Source organism: Sapajus apella, unplaced genomic scaffold (assembly GCF_009761245.1).
Source record: "Sapajus apella isolate SASKATOON/1434 unplaced genomic scaffold, GSC_monkey_1.0 scaffold2, whole genome shotgun sequence".
NCBI classification, from domain to species: Eukaryota; Metazoa; Chordata; class Mammalia; order Primates; family Cebidae; genus Sapajus; species Sapajus apella.
The window spans coordinates 48003885-48029641 of NW_022436942.1; the positions used below are offsets into that span (position 1 = coordinate 48003885).

Here is a 25757-nt window from a genome sequence, read left to right on the forward strand (position 1 = left end):
AACAATATGTCAGGAGAGGGGGGCAGAAACCTCAAACATTGCAACTTTATGGAGGCTCTAAACTCTTCATACTCTCTCTCCTTTATTCAGACTGGTGACAAAGACCATTTGCTCCCAATTTATTGGAAACTTTTTTTTTTCACAGCTTGAGCTGCTTAGATGCAGTGAGCTCCCTCTCCCCAAATTGCCGTCAGACACTTGCTGAATGGGCTAGGCTCAATTATGCTCCATCCACAGGTTCAGCTCACACTGTGACCCTGCACGGCTTCCTGCTATTCATATGTGTTACTTCCCCTTTGTGGTAATGGCTTGTGGCACTTCGCCAGAAAACATTTATTAATTTCAGAAGTGGACTGACAAACAACAAACCCACAGTGAAACGAGAGGAAGTGCTGGGGAGGCCAGCTGTCGGCTTGAGCCAAGCAGTAGGAACTCAATGTATGCAGGTTCTAGGAGGAAAGAGATAATAATCCACAAAGAGGAAATGCACTAAAATTATCCACAGCCCATATTTAAAAAAAAAAATGAAAGAAAGAAAAAGAAAGAGAAAAGAAATCAGAGAAAAGAAAGGGGGAAAAAAGCACCCAGCTACTTGAGCTGCAGCTGGACAGGAAATTGCTAACGCTGCTTGCAAATCCCTACTTTGAACAGGCAGTTTAGGGAATGCCAGGAGCGGAAACCGTTCAGAACTGGATTAATACGAGCCAAGTCGAACTGCAATCCACTTCTCCTTTCTGTGCTCTTGCTAACTTGGGACACCCAAATAGGAGAGACTGACTTGGTATATATATTTTTTGCACTATTTCTGTTTGCTTTGTATACTTAGTTGCTTAAAAGTCACTGTGGACAATTTTATATGACTGCCATAGAACGAAGGCCATTTGCTTCCTGAAGTATAGATGACGAAGTCAACATATGTGCCATGTGGGTGAAAAGCTCATCCTTCTCCCCACTTCAGATGAAGGGACTGAGCTCATGCAAAGGAGCCCCAAATGTAAGTATGTTCTAGTTCTTTTGATTCCATACACCTGCCTTTTACTTTGGTTTGAATACTTTTACACTTGAGGTGAGGAAAGGGTAGGTCTCAAGGAAAATGACAAAATATAAAGTCTTTAGCTTAAAAAGAAACTATTCCGTATAATCCCCACAAGTTTCAATAGGGGTTTCTGACCCACATTCTGAACCAGTTAAACACAAAAGCACATTAGAACAGGATGACAAAGTTTCCTCTTAAGTGCCAATGTAAAATTCTAAAGCCATATCCTGAGACAGTAAGAAAGCTTAGATATGCCTTGCCACACACATGCTAGGGGAAATGGAGACATCGTTCTGGATTTATCATTCTCATATCTGCAGGTAGCATTGCCAGGCAGTGACAACAGCCTGGAAAAAGAATTATCCCTACTTTCTCCTTAATATCTTTCAGCATTATTGAGCAAAGAATCCTGATGGTGAAGGATAGAGAGGAGGTTAATATGTGGCTGTCAGCTTGTTACTGTGCTACATCTCTGTGGCTATTCACTAATATCCAAATTTTATTCCTCAGCAAGTTATGCTCTATAGCTTCATTTTTCTTCAGGGGCATTAAAATCTTAAGCCTGAACTATACTCATAAAAGGTATTGTTCATATACATGATTGTCCATTCTAGGATGTCATCCTTTTTTGGGGCAAAGGATGAATTTCATAAACTGCCCCTGAAAAAATTCTAGGAAAAGCTTAAAAAGTTAAGAACTTTGCCCTGCTATGCCTACAAGTTAAAATCAATCCCTGAATGAAAAATTTCTACAATGTGTCACTTCACATGTAGGTATAACTGAGAGATTAAAAAAAATACACATTCAATAGCCAAAATAGTTATTTATTAATAATTTAAGGATTTACATTCTTATAATAAATTCCAGCTCAAAACTTTACACCACAAACATAATGGAGCAATTTAACTCTCCCTTCTTCACAATCAAATGCATTTCTCTTATCAAATGGGTACCCATGCTCACACACACACTTCCAGTTTTATACAAATTTTTTCTGAAGGAAAGATACCAACCCAAGTATTGCATTTGAGGTGACACTCCCTGAAGAATTTTATACAGAGGTAATATACTGTTTAGCACAGCTGAAGTTTAAGGAAAAAAAAAAAAAGTGAGCCCATGATTTGGTGTCTTTCCAAGATTATCCCCTTTGAGACAACACAAGCCAAAATATTTACAAAGGTAAGGCATAGTCAAACTACATAAAGAGAAAAAAAATGAGGAAGATACATGAAAAAGACTAAAGATTTTGCCATAACAAGGTCTTAGTAATAATAGTGTCCATAAAGATGTCATCAGAATTGGTAAAGTCAAGCATGCTGCAAATATACCCTTTGGATTAGAAAAGAGCACAATTTTCTTTCTTTCTATTTTTTTTTTTAAGAAGTGGCATACTGCTCTTTTTCCCTTTGGATTTCTTTTAAGCCCGTCAAAGGAAAAAACAAACACAATTCAAACAAACACTGTCAAGTGATTTAAGATCAAATATTTACAGTAATCAAATTGAGTATCAGATTTTTTATTTTCCAAACTGATACCACAAATACAGAGCTGAAATCTCTCTTTGGCTCCTCTATATGCAAAATTGAATTAGTCTTCATTGAAGACAATTATATAGTCAGTTCCAGATGCAAAAGGAAACGGCCTTACAAGGCCCTAAAGAACACATGCTCCTACCCTACCATTTGGTCCTACCCTATAAACCTGGAAGTCCTCGAATCCCAGTCCCTGCATGGGTAGGCTGTACACATGGGTACAGAGCAAACCTACTGCCTGTGTCTATACAGCATGTCCTGTTATTCCAAAGAGAATGGAGCAAATCTCTCTGTTAGTATTAACCAATTCCGCACTTGGTAACCTTGTCTAGTACAGACAGCTGGTGTCATTTTGACACCTGGGGCCACACACAAAGAAAGCAGCCCAGCTGATGCTGCCAAGAGAAACTGCTGAAGGACCAGACACATTCCAGCAAGGAGGGGTGTGGGGTCTTTCACGTGGATTGCAGGGAGTCCACCTGGTAGACATTCTGGTTGGAAGGGGTGGTAAAATACAGCTGCTGTGCTGGAACCCGGTTGTCACAGGGGCTACTGAGTCCCAGCGTCCTCTCGAAGTCCAGCAGCTGACCCATGAAGTTGAAGTTAGGGGATATGTTGGATTTCTTCATCTTGACAATGTCATAGGCATCATTCATCGACAGATTGAGCTTCTGCATAAGGTAAGCCACAGTCACAGTGACTGAGCGGCTAATGCCAGCCAAGCAATGTACCAAGACACCACAGTTCTTGCCCCGGGCTTCATCTGTGAACACAAAAAGAAAAGCAAGATCTCAGTGTATTGAAAACCACACTTTGTGAATGATCAGTCTAAAAACTGAACTTTAATAATAATAATAATAATTGTGTGTGGCTGTTGAGCCATACGGGCAACGGAAAATGCATCACTGAAATAAAATATGTACACTGGACACAATTACATATTTCAGATATTTTCTAAAAAGAGAGCTTTTGTATTAAGTTTCTGCCAACAAAAAACTCCTTAATGGGTGCATTCTTTGCCTCAGCATGTGAATACCAGAAACCCTGCAATATGTTCGTGAATGCCTTTTATACAGACAAGCAGACTGCAAGGGTCTATTAAATTATTCTCCAAATGTTGTGCAGTTAACAATGGAGGTATTCAGGCATTTTAAAAGAGAGAGGGAAGTCACAGGGGACAGCCCATTAGGAGGAACAGGATGTCGACATGGCTTGAAAATGAGTTCCTTTGTAATAGGAAATGCATTACAATGCCTGGAGATTCACTTCTCCCAGGCTTCCAGCCCACAGTTCTTCCTGCTGGGCTCAGGTTACCCACTGTCTCACTGTTACCAGTATCACAGTATCATTCAACTGGATAACATTTAGCATTCATACTGCTTTCCAACAACTAACTTGACGTCCTAATATAACTTCTAGGTTTTTAAATTATAAAGCAATGCTGGAATTCCTGTCTATAGTGAGTACTTCTATTTGACCCTTCCCCTGAGTCCAAAGACTGTGGGAAAAATCTGTTTTCCGATTATGAACGACCCCAACCCCCGTCAAATGACTGAATTCAAAGATCCAAGAAACAGCATTTCAAATAGGTGATCTGCAGCCATGTCAAAAGGCAGGTTTTCTTCCCTTAGCAAGAAGATAAAACAGAATTAAGGATGCTCTAGAAACATTAGAGACCTTCAGTCCGACAAATTAGCAAGCAGCAAGAACGATTAACAGCTTAAACTCTATGAATGGCTGGGAATTTTGCATTTAAATGTCAGAGCAACGACTACTAATTAGTCTCACCTATGAAAGAAATGGCCTCAGGGAAAAACTGGGACAGGTTTTGGCTCCAATGATCCGAGATGGGGATTTGCTTGTATTTAAACTCTCCTGCGTTTTCAAAGAGATTCGGCAAATTGGGGGTGACATTCAAGATGTATTTGATGCCGAATTCCTCCAACACGTCCAAGTTGGTGGAGTCTTTGGCACAGCCCAAGTAGAGGAAGGGCAAGATCTCCACTGGGAAGGAAGGCTGGCTGTTGGACAGCGGGCTACCATCCGAGTCTGTTGCACTATTGGGGTCTCGGTCAAGGTCAGATTCAATGTCCGAGGAAGAGTCAGAGCTGATCCGCAGGCCTCCGAGCCCCAGCACTGGCAACGGCGGCGAGCTGCTGCTACACAAACCGTCTAGATTGGTCTCGCAATGCAGGGCGAACTCGGCTTGGAACTTACTGAAGCCACCTGCCAGAACGAGAAAAGCAATCGTGTAACCCGAGAAGTCGTAGTAGTTTTCACAGCTTGTAAGAACCAGCCCGGCGTAAGAAACACCACAAGCACCCTACATATCCCCCTACACACATAATGAGAGAAACACACTTTAAATGTGCACCCTTGGGAACGGAACGAACGGGCCCGCCTCGCCAGGGAACCCTTATTCGTTTAAATCCGGAAACATACAAAATGGCAACTTTTGGGAATATTTTGAGAAGCTAGGATGTGCCAATCTGCACCCCCAACAACCTCTCCGGTCCTGCAAATCTTAATTCAAAATCGAACAATAGAAAACAGGGTGATGGTAGAGGATGTTCTGGGTAAGAAGATGCAGAACCCGTTAGAAAGAAACGGCCGGTAACTGCGGCCGGAAGCGGGTGGATTCTGCCCCTGCCCGGTTCTCCGGTGCGGAAAGCGCGGGTCGCGGCCCCTACCTCGCCGGCGGCCGGCCCCTGGGCAAGCTGCGCGGCTATGAAGCGCCAGCGGCAGAAGTATTTTTAGTCCACGCACCCCGCCCGTAGCCCTGCGCCCTGCCCCGCGAGCGCAGTTCCCCGGGCGCGTACCTTCCAGGTAGAACGCCCGGCAGCCCTCGTCCTTGAGCTTCTTGAGCAGCAGCCCGAGCACCGACTCGCCGCCCGTATTCTCGTTCCAGTCGCTGCTGCTCTCGTCGTAGAGCACTACTGTGTCGGTGCCGCAGCGCCGGGTGAAGCGGTCCCGGTCCTCGCCGCGCGTAAAGAGCGCGCGCACGGGCAGGTTGCCCTTCTGCAGGCGCCGCAGCATGATGCCCGGGATGGCCACGTTGATGGCCGACTCGATGTGCGACGACTCGTACAGCTCCTGCGGCCGGCAGTCCATCAGCAGCAGCCGCTCGTTGCCCAGCTCCAGCTGCTCGTTGAGCCACGCCACCGTCTTGCTGATCGCCATTTCCGACGCGAAGGGCACGGGTCTGAGCGTATCTATCATGGGGGTCGAGCTGTGAGAGAGGGCGAGGTGCCTACCAGACGCCCCTCAGGGCAGGCATAGGCCGAGCGCACTGCGCGCGAAGCTGCCGCTCTCAGAGCGGGTTTAAGTCCGCCTCGCCTTACCCAAGCCGAGGCTGGCGATTGGGGAAGAAGAGACAGAAGTGAAGCCGGAGGTTCTCTGCACCCAGCTGCAGCCGCTGGCTCTTAGTGTCAATGAATCTCTCTCAATGAAGCTGCCCAGACAGTTTTGTTCCTCCCCAGTGAATGAAATCCAATTAATTCGGACTCCGTGTTACTGAGAGGGAAGGAAAAAAAGTCTAGCGGCTCCTAATCCCTCCCTCCAAGGCTGCAACTCAAATCTACCCGGGCGTCTTTCTCCTCGGATTATTTAAGACTCGATTTGCTCACTATCCCTGGGACTCAGCCTCGCACACCCCCAGCGCGAGGCTGCTCCTCAATGGATACAAACAGCGAGCGTCTCAATGGATACATTCTCCGGGTCAGCCAATGAGCGAGCTGCGGAAGGGGCTGTTGCCGTGGGGACGGGCCGGCTGGAACAGGTTGTGTTGATGAATTGTTAATGAGTTTGTCATTCACAAAAACGGAAAGGAATTTCCGCTCCGGATAAGCCCCAGTGCAAACAAGCTGCAACAGCGGGCTCCGCGGGAGGAAGGAGAAAGAAGGGGAGGCGGCAGCAGAGGAGGAGCAGGGCACATAAGCCAGGGCACTTCAGTTGTCTCATGTTTCCTTCTGTTGAGAGTTCACACTTCGCGTCGGAACTTTCGCGCACCAATGGCGCAATTAGCATGCACAAAAGCCCTTGTTCGCGACGCTTGCGTTCGGGAGCTAGCTTTAGGAAAACTTGTGCTGACTTTTTGTTCTTTGTATTCCCTTCAAACTCATTTGGACCCAAGTTCGCATTAATCCTCCCCGCCCCCAACCCCCCCTTCTTTAGGCGGTGTGTGGTATTTGTTTGCCAGTTTTAAAGTCCCAGCTCTGTTTGCTCTGATGTTCTTTTTGCCGAGGCTGTGTTGGGGCTGGTGAACTGACGGGGCTTTAGTGACCGATGAGGTGTTAAATGCTAATCCAACATCTTTCGAAACAAACCGGGATTCTGTTAAAACATTTTCAAGCAAACAAATGTTGGGTTGTCCACAAAATCAGAAGAAAACCTTTTTTCTTAAAGTAGCATTTTATCTTCTTTAAAACAATATAGAGTACAGAAACAAACTCTTAGAGCAGTCCAGTACTTTTACTGTATTCCGCTCCAGCGGCGTGGGGAGTTACGAGCCATTGTTCCGGAGATCTAAATCTCTCCCCCGGCCCCACCACCATCATCGCCTGCTGGGGGGTCGCGTTGGTTAATGATTTCTGGGCAAGGAGCTCGGCTTCTGACGGAGAAGCCGGTCTGGCGGGACTGCCTGGGTGAGGTGTGCTGGGACACGACACGCCGGGCCGGGTCGGGCCGGTAGTCCCCGCCATTGGCGAGGCGTGGGTAAGTCCTCCCGCAAGGTCTCCAGGCTCCGGGGGCTCGCAGAGGGGGTCCGCGATTGGTTACAGTTGGCAGGGAGGCATGCCAGAGGGGGCCTCCCCAGCCCCCTCCTGCCGCCGCCCCCTCCCTTTGTCCACCGCCTGGCACTCCCTAGAGCACCAGCCGCGCCTGCGCGTTGCGCTCCCTGCCACCGCCCCGCTGCCCCGGTCTCCCCGCTTGGCGGGCACGAGGCTTTGCGGGATCCAGTGAACGGGTGCTGGGCTGAGCGGGGGACTCCAGGTTCCATAGAGATCTGGGGCGGGTGGTGGGGGGAGCAAGGACGAGTGCCTGCCGGGACCCCCCCCCCCCGGCTCTTGGCTCTCAAGGAGTCGCGGGGAACGTTCCTACCGCCCTGCAGAGCCAGCAGGTAACTTGGGGAGGTACTGGCCAGGCCAGCGCGCGGCGCTTGGCTCAGGCGCCGCGGGGCGGATGGACTGGAAGCCGGATGGAGGCGTGGCCGGGTGGGGGCCGCGGCGGCGGAGAGGCGCGTTCCCGGCGCGCAGAGCTCTATTGTTATATAAAAGTGCCGAGGCCTGACCCTCCCGAGCGGAAAACCACCTGCGAGCAGCCGGCTCGGCGCGGGAGGGCTGCGGCCGGAAGGCGCGGGCCCTAATCCGGCATCCCCTCCCTAACTCCGGCGGAAAAGAGGCTGCGCTTTGTCCCGCCGCTGCCTGGGAGGCGGAAGCGGGGGCAGCCGCCCGGCGGGGTGCGGCTTTGGGTAGCGTCCCTCGCTGCGCTTTGCGCCTACCGAGAACACCGCGAGGGCGCCTAAGGTCGCGGGGTCTCCCCTCGCCCGACGCCCCGCACCCACGGGCATGCCTGCTGACGCCCCTGCTGCAATTTGCATTTTTAGTCAGCCGCCTCTTCCCTGGTTTGGGAAATGTAGGCTAAAAAAAGGCGGCTGCGAGGCCCGGGTTGCCAATTTTGGAGCTCTGCTGCAGGCAGGCCGCGCCGGGAGGAGCATGTTCGACGAAGGTGGGGATTGCCGCGCTCCTCTCCGCACCTTTTTTGGGCAGCCCTTGGAACTAAACTCCTGTATTTCACTGGATATCTTCTAGTTTCAGCCGGGGGAGGCCTGCGCTGAAGCTGACTCCCCCTATCCTCCCCGATCTGTCACAGAAGTTCCCACCCCGAGGCGTTTCAGTCATTGGGACCTGGGGACAGTGAGGGAAGAGGCAGGGTGTCCTGCAGCGGAACTGGGAAGAGCAAACCTTTTGGAGGTGCAGCCCAGGACCTCCAACAGAAGAGAAAGGGAGGGAAGCTGGGTTTCCACTTTGCCTGCTTTAAAAGTGCAGCCACCTGAGTATGACTGTAGATTCAGGAGGACACATCGAAACTAGTTTTACCCATGCTTCTGAACTCTATCGCCAGGGGAATGCCAATCTTCCCTGGCATATTGACTAAAGTGGCGTTCTGACCGCTCAGTCCTAGAAATGCTGCGTAAAGGGCTTCTGGAGTGAGACGGCAGTCGTTTGAATTATGTATCCAGCTTCTATCTAGGTGTGCGCCCTTAGTTAAATCATCTAGCGGTTCTAAGTTGCAGTCTTCCACGTCGACATAATTAATATAAAACTATCTGCTTCATGGTCCCTGTGACGACAAAATGGGTACGATGAAATGTCCTAAAATGGTGGTGGGGTGCTATTAGCTGTTGTGAGTTAATTTTTTATCCTTCTGAATTGAGAACCTGTGAAAAGGCCTCGGTTGGGGGGACGGTTTTGGCATTCCACAGATGCCCCTTGAGGCTTGCCTCACAGCACGCCTGGACTGGCTCATCTGCAGCAAAGCCCTCCAAGGTGCTATCCTAACCGATTTAATCCGTTCTAATACAGCTGTCAAGCAAAGGAGGTGTTCTCATAGTCCAGGATCAAAATCCTTTAGCAATGTTATCAGAATGGACCCAGCTACATTTCTGACTTCTCCCTACCGGTCACCTTTGAAACACCCTGTTCTCCAGCCACAGCAAACTGATATAATAGATATATATAACAGTGTGTACTGATCACTTACTACATGATGGGTACCATCTTGTTTCTGTGTTTACGTGCATAATTTCAGACAGTCTTCAGAAAACCCATGTAAATCATCCCCATTTACAAAGATTAAGGAATTTGCCCACGGTCAGATAGTAGCAACGGAAAGTGTCAAGACGTGCATCCAAACCCTTTACAGACTCTTAAGGATGCCCACATGCACGGATTACAGAGTGCTGTGGACACTATACTCACCTCCATGTGGTATTCCCCTGCCCAAATGTGAAGAATTTCAAGGTCAGCATTTTAAATTTTGACCTCCTGGCTTTCTCCAGCCTCCTCCAGCCCTTCTCCAGCCTTCTGTTGCCTCCTTCCCCCTAGATGGGGTCAAAGATCAAAAGTTAGGCTGCTTTCCCAGCTCCTTTAACACATCAGTGGGTTTCTTTGCACACAACTCTTCATCAGTCAACCATTCACTAAATGTTGCATATTCTCTCTCCCTTAGAGTATGCCCTAGATCCTAATCTTCACAAGTACCATTGCTCATCTAGTGTGTCAGCACAGCACATAGGCCTGGGTTCAAACCTCTGCCACTCACTAGTCAATTGGGTCTCACATCATTCATTCACTCATTTAGTCTAGATTCCAGGAAAGCATCAGTGAATAAACAGACAAGAATAAACTGCCTCACTGAAGTTTACATTCTAATGAGGACAATCTAATAAACAAAACTAATAATTATATATTAGAAAGTGAAAGTGCTATACAGAAAAACAAAGCAAGAAAAGGAATTCAGAAATGTGTAAAATTGGGAATATATATTCCTCCCTCGAAGGACTGTGAGGGTTAGAGACAACTGAGATGACACGTGAGATGTGTCGGGCATGAAGTTGGTATTCAGAAGATGATTTTTAAATTATGACCGCTTCATTACTGCATAAGGAATGCCGTTAGTGGTGATCCTGCCATTCCTGTGAGGCACTGAGGAAAAGCTCTCTTAGGAGATAAGGGCTCTAGTAGTTGGAAGAATTATGGGCTTCCTTAATTCCGGAGGGCGCAGTGCCCTTCAGAGGACATTCATATGTAGAGGGCTGTTTTTAAAGATTGGAGATAGCAGATCATCTGTGATCCATTCTCATAAGTGCAGAGAGGCACTTTCATAGATGCTTGTTTCCGCGCGCGCTCACACACACACCGAATACCTGTGCTTTGTGCTTGAATTCCTCCTAGTGTTTTCCCCTATAAACTTCTGTAAAAACGTTAGTTAAAAAACATATTTTTTTAAAAAAACTGTGTCTAGGCCATTTGAGAAACATTCCAATTTTGCTGCAATTTTTCTGAGTTTGAGGGCACTTGCAATTTACAAGATCCAAATGGGCTAGCATGACCTTTAATCTTCTTGGAATAATCTCTATGAATACAATGACATTTATTAACATATCATGTGAAAATAGTTACACAGATTTTCAGCAAATAAGGAGAATTTTGGAAGTTTTGACTTAAAATGCAAATGCATTTAGGGGTCCTAGGGAGGCCCTCAAAGTGAAGTGGCTTTCAGTGCAGCTAAAACTTCAAAACTGAATTTAACTGTATTTGAAGGATACACTTGAAATAGTGTGGCTTAAAATAAAAAGGTATATGGGGTGCACAAAACTCACCCTAAGGTCTTCCTGATGAGTGCTTTAAAAAGATACCAAGAAGTTGTATCACAACAGTAGCAGCTAAGGAACACGAGAGGCCTACGGAACTGACTATAGGTAACATAACTCATGCGCAGTGATGGGGTGTGCACAGAGAAAGCCAAAGGGAATTTCAAACAGCCCCCAATTAAAATTCTATGAGGGCAGCCCCTAGGAATTGCAGATCCTGGTTTGCAATCAAACTGCTTCTCACGTGGAAGTCCGTGCAGCTTGTCCCATGATGAGGAACTTCAAGGTCTTACTGAGCACAAGTTAATGATTTCCCCAAACAATGCGGGGGAAGGGGAAAGGCAGGCTAGCTTAGACCTCAAGGAAAAGCTGGTCGGCAACACCAGAATCACTCACCTGCAGGCATAGCTACGGGAAGACTGGAGGTTCCCTAAAACGAGATGGCACATTCGAGCATTGCTAGGATGATCCCACCTGAAGAAAAATATGAACTATTGTGAAATTTAGGTCTACCTCAGCCAATTTGGCTAAGCTTTTGAAAATCATGATCTTCATCAACTTTCTTGCATTTCTGTTTCCCATCATCTGATGAAAGACAAATTAATTTACATTCAGGCTCTCATAGAAACTTTATCTAGGATATTTTTTTAAAAGCTGGACAGTCCCTAGGAAAGAAATTCATTTAAAGATAGCAGTGTTAATTTTTTATTTCAGATGTTTTAATTCCATCCCTTCCACTGGGAAAATATTCATTGATTCTTATTTCTTATCTTTTATTTTTACAAAGCAGGAAATGTAAAAAGTATATATAAATGTATATGTAAGAAACTGTCACGAAGTTGGCATTTCTGCAGTACATTTCTGAGTAAGCTCATTTACCTTTTTTTGGAAAGGAGATGACGGTACCTTGCTTCCCACTGTACTATTTCCAAAGCCCCAGCGATGAACCTTAGTGGGAAAGCATAGCTTACATTGCCAGCCAAGGAGGCGAGAGATTATATGTATTTGGCTCTCCAAAACCTGTCCTATCATGAAGCACCATGTGTGTGGTGTCAGAGGCATTATCCATGTTGCATCTACATGTGGAATATTTGCCTTGAGCCTCCTTGTGTGGGCTGTGTTTCCTCTGGTGACCTCTCTCTCCATCTTGTATTCCTTTATTTACGCAGGTGTGAGTAGTACATATAGCTGTTGTGTAAGAGAACTCATTATTTTTCTAAGTAGGTAGTATTTTCTCCTATTTTATTTTTGCTTCAGAAATCAGTGGAAGTAACTGTGTGTGTCCACAATACAGGAATGCTTTAGCTCAGTTTTTCAAACTTAAGAACTTGCAGATCCCCCAAAAATATATTAATAGAACCCTAGGGAGCCCCAAACTCCAGTCTAAACAGCACTGCTTAAGGCCATTGGTGGGTTAATTACAAAAGTTATATCTGGATATACATGAAATAACAACATAATAGCTACAGCTTTTTCTACACCAACCATTGTACAGGTTAAATCTAACCATTGTGATAACCATGCAAAACAGGCATACCATTATCACAACTTTATGGTGGGGAAGCCTGGGCTCAAATGTCAGGTAATTTATGCTGAAATCCAAATTTGAATCTCAGTTCCTTCAAAGCTGCTTAGTACACACTGCTCCTAACTTGAGGAGTGGCCCTAAATGAATTCAACCTGGTATACTATGACAGCTTCTACATAATTTGTTAAGGTTAATCTTGCTGGTCGAGACTAGGAGTTGTGGAATCAGACCAACCTGGATTCTAATCCTGGCTTACCTACTTTCTGGCCTTATGACTCTGAGGGAAACCATTTCATCTTTCCAAGTCTCAGTTTCCTTATCTGTAAAATGGGAATACTCTTTCACAGAGCTATTGCAATCAATGATTTATATTTGTAAAGGGGGTAGAAACAGTCCTAAAACAATTAACTCATTGACTACTACTATCCGTTTTTATTGTTGCATACACACACACACACACACACACACACAATTCTTTTTTTTTTTTTTTTTTTTTTTTCGACAGAGTCTTACTCTGTCGTCAAGCTGGAGTACAGTGGCACGATCTTGGCTCACTGCAACCTCTACGTCACAGGTTCATGCGATTCTTGTGCCTCAGGCTCTCGAGTAGCTGGGATTACATGCACCACCATGCCCAGCTAATTTTTGTATTTTTAGTAGAGACGGGGTTTCGCTGTGTTGCCCAGGCTGGTCTTGAACTCCTAGTCTCAAGTGATCCACCAGCCTCCCAAAGTGCTGGGATTACAGATGTAAGCCACCACGCTCAACCACAACCCTTAATAAATGTTTACTGACCTTGCTGAAAAGGGATCATATAACAAAAAACATTACAGTGTTAATTAGTTCTCAGGAAGAGAAAAAAAATCCATACAAATTTTTATAAAAAGCTTCAAAGAACAGAATCAATTGCTTTATGGCCCCTCTTAGTTGCTGGTGTAAGCAGCCTAGAAATTGAGGTTTCTCAATGGGCCAAGATACCTGGAGAGTTTGGGGACAGTGAAAACACACTGCATACCAGGGGTTCCCCATCACTCTAGGACTCACCTGCTGAAGTAGCAGGCACTTTCCCTGCTCCATTGATGCTGGCTCATAGCTGATCCTATGGACTGCATGTTGTACAAGAGGGGAATTGGAAGTCTACTAGCCTGAGCCACATAGCCATCATCACTCAGTGATCTGGGTTCAAGGCAACTGAAAGAAACACATATTTGTATTATGAGTCCTGCATATAAGAAGTCTCATTCTCTGGGAATTTCCTTTCTCCTTCCGACTTCATGCCCAGCAGAAGCATTTCAGAATACAGGGAGGGGGAAGAGGAGAGGGTCAGGGCTGGGCATGAGAGCCACTCTCCCATGACTGGAAGGAAACTTCCATTCATGGATGGATGAGAAAGGCTGTGCTAGAAGCCACACTGTAGAAGCATACCGAGGCTTGAGTAAACAGACACCTGCTTAGCACAGTTTCTATATTAATTTTTGCACATACATGATTCCAAGATTATTTTTATTAAACATCTGATAAGTATATTTCCTTTGGTATAAATCCATCAGTCTTTTCTGGAACCACCAAAAGTTTTAGATTCCTTACCCAAACCTCAAAAGTGTAAACCCTTGCTAGGTCATGCCCCTGCCTAACCAGTTTCCCAGGGAAAAAGGCTTTATGATGAGATTTCACTGTCCTTTTGTTATATTTTCTGTTTGGTAATATACTTTTGTTTTTGCCTTAACACAAATTTATTATTTTTCAGCTCTGTAGGTTGTAAGTGCCAAAGGAGTCTCACTGGGCTGAACCCAAGGTGTCAGCAGTACTGCTTTTCTTTTTGGAGGCTCTAGGGGAAAACCTGTTTCCTTGATGATTCAGATTGTTGGCTGAATTTAGTCCTTATGGGTGTAGGACCCTGTCTGCTTGCTGTGTTCCCAATTTCTAGAGGCCACCTGTGTTCCTTGGCATGTGCCTACCTTCCTCTGTCTTCAAAGCCAACAACAGCGGGTCACGTGGTTTTCGTGCCTCAAATCTCTGTTGCTTGTTCTACCACTGTATCTCTCTGACCTGCTTTTTGTCTTTCTCTTCTAACTTTAAGGACTAAGTTTAAGGTTACACTGGGCCCACCTAGGTAATCCAGGATAGTCTACCCATCTCAAGGTCTTCAAAGTCTCCTTTGCAATGTAAGGTAACATATTCACAGGTTCCAGACATTACGGCATGGATATCTGGGAGGTCATTATGCTGCCTACACGTGGTTGTCCTGAAGAGACAGGTAATTTGTTGGAAAGGGTAATGGGGGACCTTTTTGGAGTGAGGGGAATGTTCTATATCTTGATTAGGGTGGTGATGTGTATTCAACTGTTAAATCTTTTAAATTTTAGTTTAACATCGACATTATTGCATTCTCCAACTTTTATATTTTCCTTGTAATTATTTATTTAGAAGCAACTTTCTGTGAGGCATTGTATTAAGCACTTTATGTAATAATCTCATGCATTTTTTTTTCTCCTAGGACTCTGGTGTTATTACATAATAAGTTTGCTTTAACCAATTAAGTTCGATGATGCAGTATACTGACTAGGGTTTTTCAGGTACATATTATTCCACTTTATGGCTGTTTCCATTGGAATTTAAAGGCCAAGAGGGTATTCCCATTTATCAGCTGATTATAAAGACTATTACAAAGAATACAGATGAAGAGATGTACAGGGCAAGGCATGTGGGAAGGGGCTTCAGTTTCCATGCCCTTTCCAGGTGCACCACACTCCAGGAACCTCCATGAATTCAGCTGTCCCAAAGCTCCAGTAATTTACTTTTAAGTAATTCAATGTAACCAGCTGTAGTACTCCAATGCTTTAGGTAGGTATAATTAGCTGGCATTCTTTAATGTGAATCAGCTTGATGACCTGAGGGTTTTTAAATTTAGCATAAAGGATATGAAAAACAAATTATTTCTGTTCTTGAAATTGGTACACTTACAATACGTGGTAGAGGAGGTGCGGCAGGACCTATGGACGTTGCATGACCAAGATACAAGAGAGAGCAGACAGCTCAACTGTCTGTGTCACGGTGCACCTTCTAGCACTGAGCCTAGGATCCTGCCCCCATGAGATGGCATGACCTGCAGGTTCACCTTTAGAACACTGCTGCCTTCAGTGTGGCCCTTTCATGCAATGTGCTTTTCCCAGTTTGTATGACTGTACCCATCTGCTAAAACATCTAATTAAATTTGCTGTGAGATTTACTTTTATAGTGAGAGTGAGATGGTATGTGGTGTGGAATGTAACTTAAATCTGGAACCTCTAACCACTAACCCCTGGTTTTGATCAAAAGAATCTAACAAGTACTCTACAGCCAAACTGGCTTAAAAGAAAAGCTTTTTAAAAAATATAGGTGCCCAAGTCCCATAACCAGTAAGTCTGATTTAATTGATTTAAGGTGGATTTCAACATTGGTATTTTTCAAAAGCTGCCTAGGGAATTCTGATATGTGACCTGGACTAACAACTGGTTTAGAAGCATTCACAACAGTCATTCCCCCAACAGACCCTTACCTAGGCAGAGGTTTTCAATGAGCACAAGAGCTTCCCAACCAGACCAGCGGGTCTAGAAATGAAATGTTTAGAAACACCTGGAGGTATTTGCTGTCAGTCCATATCCTGGCCTACCCCACAGGGACTCTTACTCAGGAGATCTAGGGATGGGCTCAGGCAACTATACTGTAGTCCAGCAGCCAGCAGTGGCTTATACAGATGGACCAAACTTTGAGAAGCTTCAGGAGACATTCCAGATAGTCAGATTCCTCACATGTCTAGTCTGTTCAGCAACTGTAGAAATGTTCTTGAAGTAACTAAAAAGATATAATCCAAGTAGTATTCTTTGGGCACACACACCAGAACTTCGAAACAGGAAAATGCTGTGTCAGGCATAACTAATCTTCTTGCCCTTGCAAATGTAACTCTTGAACTAGCATGCACTCTGAGTTATTTACTGGTGAAAACTGTTACAAAGCAATTGGGAGATTACAAAGAACAGAAGTTATCTTGGTAGCAGCATCATGTGTTTATTGAGCACCCACTGTGTATCTAAAACTGAAATTACTGCTGGAGCTTGTGAAAATGAGTGAGAGTTAGGGCCCTGCTGAATTAAAAAAACAAAACAAAACAAAAAACGACTAATTGGGGAGGTTAGACATGTGTCCAGGTAGCTAGAATGTGATGTAACAAATGTGGTCCTTGCAGTATAAAGGAAGTGCTATGGGAACAAGAAGAGGAAATGGTTCATCTGCCTCAGTGCGGGAGGCAGAAGGTAGACGTGGTGCTGGGAAGTGTCCCAGGGGAGGCAGCATCTGAGTTAGATCCCCAGGAAGCAGATTTCTTATTCTCCCCCATCCTGTGGGATAGGAGAAGACTGGCACTCTGGGAAAGAAAGAAAGATGACACGAGATGAGATTTGGAAGGATGGACATGTGTGACCAGTGCAGTGCAGATGAACGGTATGGAAGGCAAAGACTGGCAGAGAACACAGGAAAGGTAGTGTAGTGCCAGATGGAAATGGGCTTTAGATGTCATGATAGGAAGTTTTGAATTTTTCTTTAGGTGAAGTCATCATAGATATTTATACAGGGGTGTGACATGATTTCAGGATATAATTCTGTAACAAAGCGGGCGAGTAGACTGGAAGGGAGAGAGAAACTGGGGGCAGGAAAACCAATTAGGAAGCAATTGCAATTGTCCAGAAAAAGGATGCAGCACCACCGCAATTGTCCTCTTCCTAAAATAATGTATTCATCAGCCTGCTTAGTTTTATTCCTCCTATTTCTGCAGCTAGAAAAATCACTTAGCTCTCCTGTGACTCAGAATCCCTCCCTATTAATAGAAGATGACAGAATACTTATCTTACCTCACACAGGGAGATACTGAGAGATGCTTGCAATTGTAACCACGAAAGAGAGGGAAGTGTTATTCCAAATGCCAGCGGCAGTAATTACTGTGGGGTAGTGCGGGGAGGGATGCTGCTTTTCCCCAATAACAGTTCATTATAAAAATTTCAAACCTACAGAAAAGTTGAAAGTTGAGTGAGTAAGAGCATCAGAAATACTCTTTAGAGGGAAGCTTCTGCAGAAATTCCAAGTACTCACCACCCAGGAAGTGGCATTTCCAATATAAGGGCCCATAGCCTTCAGGATGAGAATGCCATTACAGCCTATTTTGGTTACAGTGTTCTGTAACATGAGATTTTATAAAGAAAGGCCCATTTCCCCATTGTTTCCCATTACAAACAAAAGTGTAAGGAATGATGCTCTTATCATTTCTATGGCTGAGATGGAGCTAGGGGGGCATATTTAAAGGAGTTATACACAGTCGTCTACATGCTTTCAGGTTGTGTTTTACCCTTTGGGGTCTGGAGTCTGCACTTGTAGCAAGAGGCACGTAGTCACACCTTTTCTATCTGCTGCTGGGCCCCTTCCATACTAGGTCTCCATTTAGCACCCTGGACCACATTAGAATTCTTTCCTGTTTTAGGGAAAGCATCACTGATATCTATCACAGGGTGTGTGACAGATGGAAACTGCTTTAAGTTTTGCCAAAATGACTGTGTCTACTACCTTAAAAAAAAATAATCCATGCTCTCTATATGTGCTGAGTTGGTATAAGATATTCCGAGGGATAAAAAGATAAATCACATAGGGACACTACCCTCAAGAAACTAACAGGTAGGACTGTGACCTAATGAAGAAGTCATGAGGGGTAGCATTCAGTGCTTTTTTTAGAACAGTATCAACTTTCAGGATTCAAAAGGATGGTGGTGTTCAATGACGTGGAGTCCTTCCAGCTGGAATGGGATGATTTGAACTTACAATTAGGAAACCCAAAGTACTTCATTTTACATATGAAAACCAAATGGTTATTGAGTGATATAATAAGAAGACATATCAGGAATACATAAGGAGAAGATAATATATGCTCCTTTCTAAAGTACATTTACGTAAGTAATGAATGATTAGCTCTTTCAAATGGAAATGTTTTCTCTAGTACAGTAAATTATTCTGATTCATTTGTTCACTCTTAACATGCATTTTCTTGGAAAACGTACTGGCAAAGTTGTCACAAAGCAATTAGGAGATTAAAAAGTACAGAAGAATAAGCCTTTTAAATCCTTACACAAATTAGTTCTTATTTTAAGGACAGTTTAAATCTCACAATATCACAGCCTGCTTTTGCATACGCTCTTTCATTTACTTGTTAGATTCCTTTACTGCAAAGAGCTCAAGGAAAACAACTAGAAACAAACCATGGCTATGCTGACAAGAGTCAGTTATAAAGGGAAATGAATGAAGATTTATTCATTTATTAATAAAGTAGTGTGGGCAGCCATTTGATAATTCTAATTTCTGATTTAGTCTTTAAAGGTGACTTATTTGCATATATTTTTAAAAGTCTGTGCTGTTGCCAAGTGACTGGGAACTACACAGCATAGTTTACTCACAAATTAGATGAAAGCCCCTTTTAAAATGTCTGCACATATTATTCTGTTTTTTTTCTTCTCTTAAAAAATAAGCCATTGTTGGCTGGGCTCGGTGGCTCACGCCTATAATCCTGGCACTTTGGGAGGCCAAGGCAGGCAGATCACGAGGTCAGGAGATCGAGACCATCCTGGCTAACACAGTGAAACCCCACCTCTACTAAAAATACAAAAAATTAGCCCAGTGTGGCGGCACGTGTCTGTAGTCCCAGCTACTTGGGAGGCTGAGGCAGGAGAATTGCCTGAACCTAGGAGGCGGAGGTTGCAGTGAGCCAAGATTGCACCACTGCACTCCAGCCTGGGCAACAGAGCGAGACTCCGTCTCAAAAAAATAAAAGCCATTGTTGACTTATTTTTGGACAGGTGACATTTGCGCATGGAACAAAATATAAAAGGAAGGATATGGCTTAGAGTAAGTTAGTCTCTCCTAGCCACCCAGTTGCTCTCCCTAGTGCTAACCACTTTAAACTAGTATTTTGTGTATTTTCTCAGAGGAGTCTATGCAGGTACAAGGATATGCATTTATTATTGTTATGCAATTGTAGCAGACTCATTTTTAATAACTACATAGTATTCTATTGCATGGACATAGCATAATTTATTTAGTTAGCCATTCTATTGATAAATATTGAGATTGTTCATAATCTTTTTGCTATTGCAAGCAATGACTGAAATGATTATGTTTTATACATTCATCCAGCTTGTGTGTGAATATATCTGTAAGATAAATTCTTAAATATGGAATTGTTTGGTAAAAGTATATGAATTTATAATTTTGATAATTATCGCCCAAATGTCCCCTTCAGAGATTGTACTAATTTGCATTCCCACCAGTAATGTAATTCTCCATACTGTAGCTGCCACAATGTGCTCTCAAACATTTGCCACCCTGAGGAATGAATATTGGTAACTTTAATTTGCGTTTCTCTTACTAAAAGTCAATTTGAGCATATTTTTGTATGTTTAAAGGCTGTTTGAATTTCCTTTTCTATGAACTGTCTATTCATATCCTTTACTCATTCTTTGAGTAGACTATTGATCCTTTTTTATTTTCATACCTTATTTTGCGACCATAATGTTAAGTTCATTTTAGCTAGTGAACTCAAATACGATTTGTCAATCATGAGCTCAAATTAAAAAAAAAAATTTCTTAATTAAACAAAAATTTGGACTCATGATTGACATGGTATTTGAGTTCACTAGCTAAATAAACTTAAGTAGAGCCACTTAATCCTAAAACACGTTTTGAAACATAACTCATCGATGCCTGATTTTTCCTTCTCACCTCACTTTTCATTTCAAATTGTAATGGGAACTGTCCTTATTCCTTAGGCCCAGTTAGGGTCAAAGAGTCCTGGGTTTTATTTGTTTTATTTTAATCCCAGGAGAGTTGCTTTTCTTAAGCTCTGTTTCAGCAATAGATTATCCATGCAAACTCTCTGATAATTATTTATTTATTTATTTTTTACTTTTTTGAGATGGAGTTTCACTCTTATTGCCGAAGGCTGGAGTAAAATTATATGAATTTGGCTCATGGCAACCTCTGCCTCCTGGGTTCAAGTGATTCTCCTGCCTCAGCCTCCTGAGTAGCTGGGATTACAGGCATTTGCCACCACACCCATCTAATTTTGTATTTTTAGTAGAGATGGGGTTTCTCCACGTTGGTCAGGTTTATCTCAAACTCCTGACCTCAGGTTATCTGCCCACCTCGGCCACCCAAAGGGCTGGGATTACAGGTGTGAGCCACCATGCCCAGCCACTCTCTGATAAATTTTAACTCATTAAATAACAGCCTTCATATACTCATCTAGCACCACAGTCCCTGCCTTCTGCATGAGCAGAGAAGACAGAGTGATACTATTAAATATTCAACACCCTTTATCCTTATCCCAGCCCCTCCACAGGAAGATACTATCTTGCCTGGGCCGGGCATAGTGGCTCACACCTGTAATTCCAGTGCTTTGGGAGGCCAGGGTGGGAGGATCACTTGACACTCAGGGTTCAAGACCAGCCTGGGCAACATAGTGAGACCCTATCTCTACAAAAATAAAGAATAAAAAAATAGCCAGGTGTCACGGGCACCTGTAATTCCTAACTACTCAGGAGGCTGAAGTGGGAGGATCACTTGAGCTCAGGAGTTTGAGGTCACAGTCAGCTATTATCAGGTCACTGTGCTCTAGCCTAGGAGACAGAGTAAGACCATGTCTCTTTTTTTTTTTTTTTGAGACAAGGTCTCACTCTGTCACTCAGATTGGAGGGCAGGTGCAACCTTGGCTCACTGCAACCTCTGCCTCCCGGGTTCAAGTAATTCTCATGCCCCAGCCTCCCAAGTAGCTGGAATTACAGGTGCCCACCACCATGCCTGGCTCATTTTTATATTTTTAGTAGAGACGGGAGTTTCACCATGTTGGCCAGGCTGGTCTCAAAATCCTGACCTCAAGTGATCCACCTGCCTTGGCCTACCAAAGCGGTGGGATTACAGGCATGAGCCATCACACTCAGCCAACCCTGTTTTGAAGAAGAAGGAAGGAGGAGGAGAAGGAGTAAGAGGAGAAGGAGAAGGAGGGGGAGAAGGGGGGAGGAGCAATTATTACCTTATTATCTTGCTTATTAAATAAAGAAGTGGAAAAGTCCCTTGCTTCTTTCTTTATCAGAATGGGAATGGTTTAATGTGCCTGTTTACAATTCCCAAATACCATATTGCTTTTGGCAGCTGATATTCTTTAGCTGCTGATTAAAAGATACATATTTTACACAAAACAGAATATCCTGAATCAAAGGTATATTGAATATTTATTTGAACTGGCTTTATCTCAGGTTATATCTGGAATTCACTGAAAACAAAATGGGTGGTAGGGGCTCACAGATGATGAAGATAGCAACAACAATAATAAGGTGGAGATCAGGAAGTAGGTTTGCAAATACCTGTAGGTTGGATGTATATAGGAAAAGCTATCATACCAAACTGGGCAGAAGCAACCAATCCAGAAATATAACTGCTAGCATCCAATCATATTGTGGTGAGGTTAAATTCACAAGACAGTTAGATGAGGTTTAGAGAACATGTTCTCAACCCATGCATACTTCATTGGAGCAATTCTTATTAATCTTAAGGGGATTATGAAACTCCATTTTTCCTTCTTATTTAGAAGAAAATAGACTTTAGGTCAAATTTGTAGGCCAAATTGAAGATATAACTTGAGATTTTTTTTAAACTCATTGCCTTTGCCAAATTCTCTAGAAAATAAAACTGAGGCAAAGATTACTTGCTAAGTCTATTTTGTTGGGTGGTGCAATTTCAGGGACATAAAAGGGAGGGAGAAAAAGGTGAGGCAGGAAAGGAAGGAATGCAAATACTAGATGATGTGTTAAGGAACTGGACATAACTTCACAAAGAACAAAGCTGGTTGCTGGGTCCTGCACATCACCTTTAAACAATTCATCAGGTGGGGGGGGGAGGATCAATGAGGGGAGAAAAAGGAATTTATCTTTTTGACCTCTCATCCTTTGATTCAAATTTTAACTCAGTGACTTAAGGGAGCTGTTGGGTAAGCCAGATTCCACATCCCACTAAACTGCCTGGAAGAGGTGGGAGGAGAGCAGCCATAAAGTAGGATGCACAGAGTCCAATCAGGTGAGATCCATGTCCTGGAGCCACTGAGGTTCCTGTTGCAACAGGTGAGATGTGATCTTCCCAAAGCCCCAGCTTCTTCCCCAGGAGGCTGACACAGCAAACCCCCAGATGTCCATTCAAGAAGAGGCTAAGGCTTGAGGGTCAGGTGAGGCTGGGGAATCTTGAGAGACACAAAAATTGTTCTGGTATAGTCATGATGTAAAATTGTAAAGAATAATTTTCAAGTCTTTTAAGAAATCCATGAATAATTAGTGCTTTGGTGGAGATTAATATGAATGACTTTCAGTAAAAGAGTCACCAAACCAAATCATAATAGATATGGAGGTGAAAATTCTATTATTAACAAGATTTATGATTGCTGAAATATTTTTATGATTACTCAGATCCATTTCTGGACTGACCTTACTCATGCTTAATCAGATGATGTTTATTATTAAAGTTGATTTTTAACGAGTGTCCATTAATAAAAAACGCTCTTAACCACAAGGCTTTGTTTCCAAATGATGTAGACTAATATGTGCTAAAACACGAATCTCAACTTCTAGATGCATATTTTACCAAAACACCTATTGTACTAAGGAAAAAAATGACAAGTTCCAATCTTTCTGCACATGCATGTGCTGTGGTATAGGTCTAAGGGAAGGGGGGCAGATGGTGGTGATGGAAGTAGGAACAAAAACGCAATGAAAGAGAGTCTTGATAAAACAAGCTTCATACATCTAAAAATAAAATAATAACAAATGGTTATCCTAGCATACACATCCAGATGACATTTGGAAATTTGCATAGAAGTAACAGAAGGGCTAAATGAAGCCTTCCGAAAAAGTCAGTCTTAAACTTTATGTACTCTTGGATTCTAGAAACTTACTTCAGTTATTTAGGTGAAATGACCAGTTAATGTCATCTCCATATAATGAGCAGGAAGTTAACTTTGAGGAGCTACACATGAGCCCTTGTCCCTGAGGTTGTAGTATCTTTATGTCCTTTCCACACCCTCACCACAAAAAGCCGCAGTAAGAACAATCAAGTGTTTACCTGCTTAACCAGTATTTTTATCTGAATGTACATTCTCCCTCCTCTCTCTTCCCTCTAGGCATTTGCTAGTCCCTTATGAGGTCAGGCAGCTTGCACTATGGCACATGAAGAATATTCAGATACTTCATATCCTGCAGGAGAAGGGAGACAGTGTGACAAATTCTGCTGCCACTAATTGAAAGTAGTTTATCACTTTATCTTTAGAAGGTCTAATGCCAAAACTTCAAGGAGAGAATACACAGTCCAGTCTGGGTTTGAGCCTGGAGTTTGGATGTCTAAGATGACTCTGAGCGGATGTGGATTTACGTGTTAGTACCTGAAAGCGGGCACAGCCCCCACCTTGGAATGAATGTACACTTCCAAAGGACTCGTTTCCACAGGGTGGTGGAAGGAACAACAGAGACAGCTATGTGCCCACACGCTCAGCCATCTGCCATTCCAACCACACGTCTCTCCCCCCGTTTCCTGCAAATGATTCATCTATTCTTTTTCCCCTTCTTCAAAGATAACTCTGTAGGCATTTAAGGAGGGGAAAGTCATTAAGAAAAGTGGAATCTGGAGTTATTAGGATGAGATAGAGCAGACTAAACAGTCTGGAATTTCACAAAGCAAACAGCACAGGGTGTGGACTCTGGGACCGTCCGTCTGTCAGGCTGGTGCATCATTTCACAGATTATCGTCCTTCATGAACAGGTCAACAAAAATGGCCACATGTAAACATAAGCATATGAGTTGCTAAAGAGAAAGAACACAGCAGAAGTCAGGAGGATTCTGGATTTTCCAAGTGGAGGCTCTGTGTATCTTACCCAGCATCCTATGTAGCGTCTGTTCCTAAAAGTGAAGCCAAAGGTTTTACACCAATGAATGGGATCTTTGTGACTTTTTCCAATAAGCACACCAAAAAGTTGCCATTAAAATCATGCTTTTAAAGGAGATCCTGAACAACAGAGAAGATGATTATGGCCATGTCCTCAACACTAAGGGGTGCTGGTGGCAATATACTGTGTGGGAAAGGCATGTGTATGTCCATGAGGAGGTGCTTGGTGGGTATTTGTTGAATTGCATCAAACTGGAGCCAGATGGCACTCAGTTCAAATCCTGGCTCTGCTTCCAGCTTCTGGGAAGTTGCTAGGCAAGTTGCTAAACCTCTGGAGTTAGGCAATAAAGACACTTCCTCACAGGGTAAAGTAAGGATTAGAGGATAAGATACATGAAGTACTTTGTGTGGTCTTTGGAAAGCGGTAGATAGGCAAATATCAGGTGAATACACATATTCCTTATAATTTCACTTCAGTTTCTACCACATCCCACACCCTGAGGCTAGCAGGGTAAAGAGCTCTAAGGAGAATGAAGAGGCCTCTGGCCCATTCTAGTGTGGCCTCTCCCATCAGGAGGGAAAAGGCAAATATTGCATGGGACCTGGCAATAGGATTGAATGGGACATCAGTGAAGTGTGATAGCATCCTTACCATCACCCCTTAACAACCACTATATCCCTTGTGGCAAGTGAAAGACCCCAGAAGTGAGGGATCTTATTGCTAAGTAGAGCCAACAAATCCCAGATCAGACAGAGTTCTTAAAGATTCTAATATGTTGCCAGTATTGTCTCATCTGTAAAATGGGTGTTAAAATAGCATTCACCTCTTGGGTTGTGAAGATGAAAGAAGATAATCTATGTAAAGGACTGAGCACAGGGCCTGGGACAGTTAGTGATACATACATGTTGGCTACTGTTATTATTTTGTATTCCATGTTCGATCTATGGTATTGATTAACCTGCTTATTGATTGATGGATTTTCATTTAGTAAATGAATTTTCAATAAATGATTTTCACTTAAGCATTTGTTCACTCAGTCACTTCATTCATTTATTTATCATCAACATTTATCAAGGTCCTATTCTATACTGACACTATGCTGGGCTCAAGAGATGCTGAGGCTTGTTGGGCAAGAAGGGTGAAGACTAGGCAGGGAGAGAGGCCGGAACTAAAGCAGTACAAGACAAGGCGTAGTACACGTGTATGGAGACATGTGTAAAGCATTCCTAGAACCCAGAGGAACCAGGACGTGCTGCCCAGAAAAGATGCTTTTTGAACTTGCTCTTGAAGAATG

General features: G+C 43.6%; 1 protein-coding gene and 1 long non-coding RNA gene across 2 annotated transcripts; one reads left to right on the plus strand and one right to left on the minus strand.

The window, feature by feature from the left end:
- Positions 1-1842: 1842 nt before the first annotated feature.
- On the minus strand, positions 1843-7422 carry DUSP6 (dual specificity phosphatase 6). The gene is made up of 3 exons (XM_032297296.1): positions 5388-7422; positions 4357-4794; positions 1843-3331 (listed from the first exon to the last, which is right to left on the minus strand). The coding sequence occupies exons 1-3, from the start codon at positions 5785-5787 to the stop codon at positions 3024-3026; spliced, it is 1146 nt and encodes a 381-aa protein (XP_032153187.1). The 5' UTR covers positions 5788-7422; the 3' UTR covers positions 1843-3023.
- Positions 7423-13159: 5737 nt separating this feature from the next.
- LOC116564309 lies at positions 13160-25484 on the plus strand. Its single transcript, XR_004274841.1, has 2 exons — positions 13160-15043; positions 23704-25484. It is a non-coding gene; the product is annotated as an uncharacterized LOC116564309 (long non-coding RNA).
- The last annotated feature ends 273 nt before the right edge of the window (positions 25485-25757 follow it).

Coding starts and splice junctions, on each gene's coding strand:
- DUSP6 (XM_032297296.1), bottom strand. CDS start 5,787: ATGATAGATACGCTCAGACCCGTGCCCTTCGCGTCGGAAATGGCGATC. Junction 4,795..5,387: donor CCGGGCGTTCTACCTGGAAG/GTACGCGCCCGG, acceptor TCGTTCTGGCAG/GTGGCTTCAGTAAGTTCCAA. Junction 3,332..4,356: donor TGAGGCCATTTCTTTCATAG/GTGAGACTAATT, acceptor TTGTGTTCACAG/ATGAAGCCCGGGGCAAGAAC.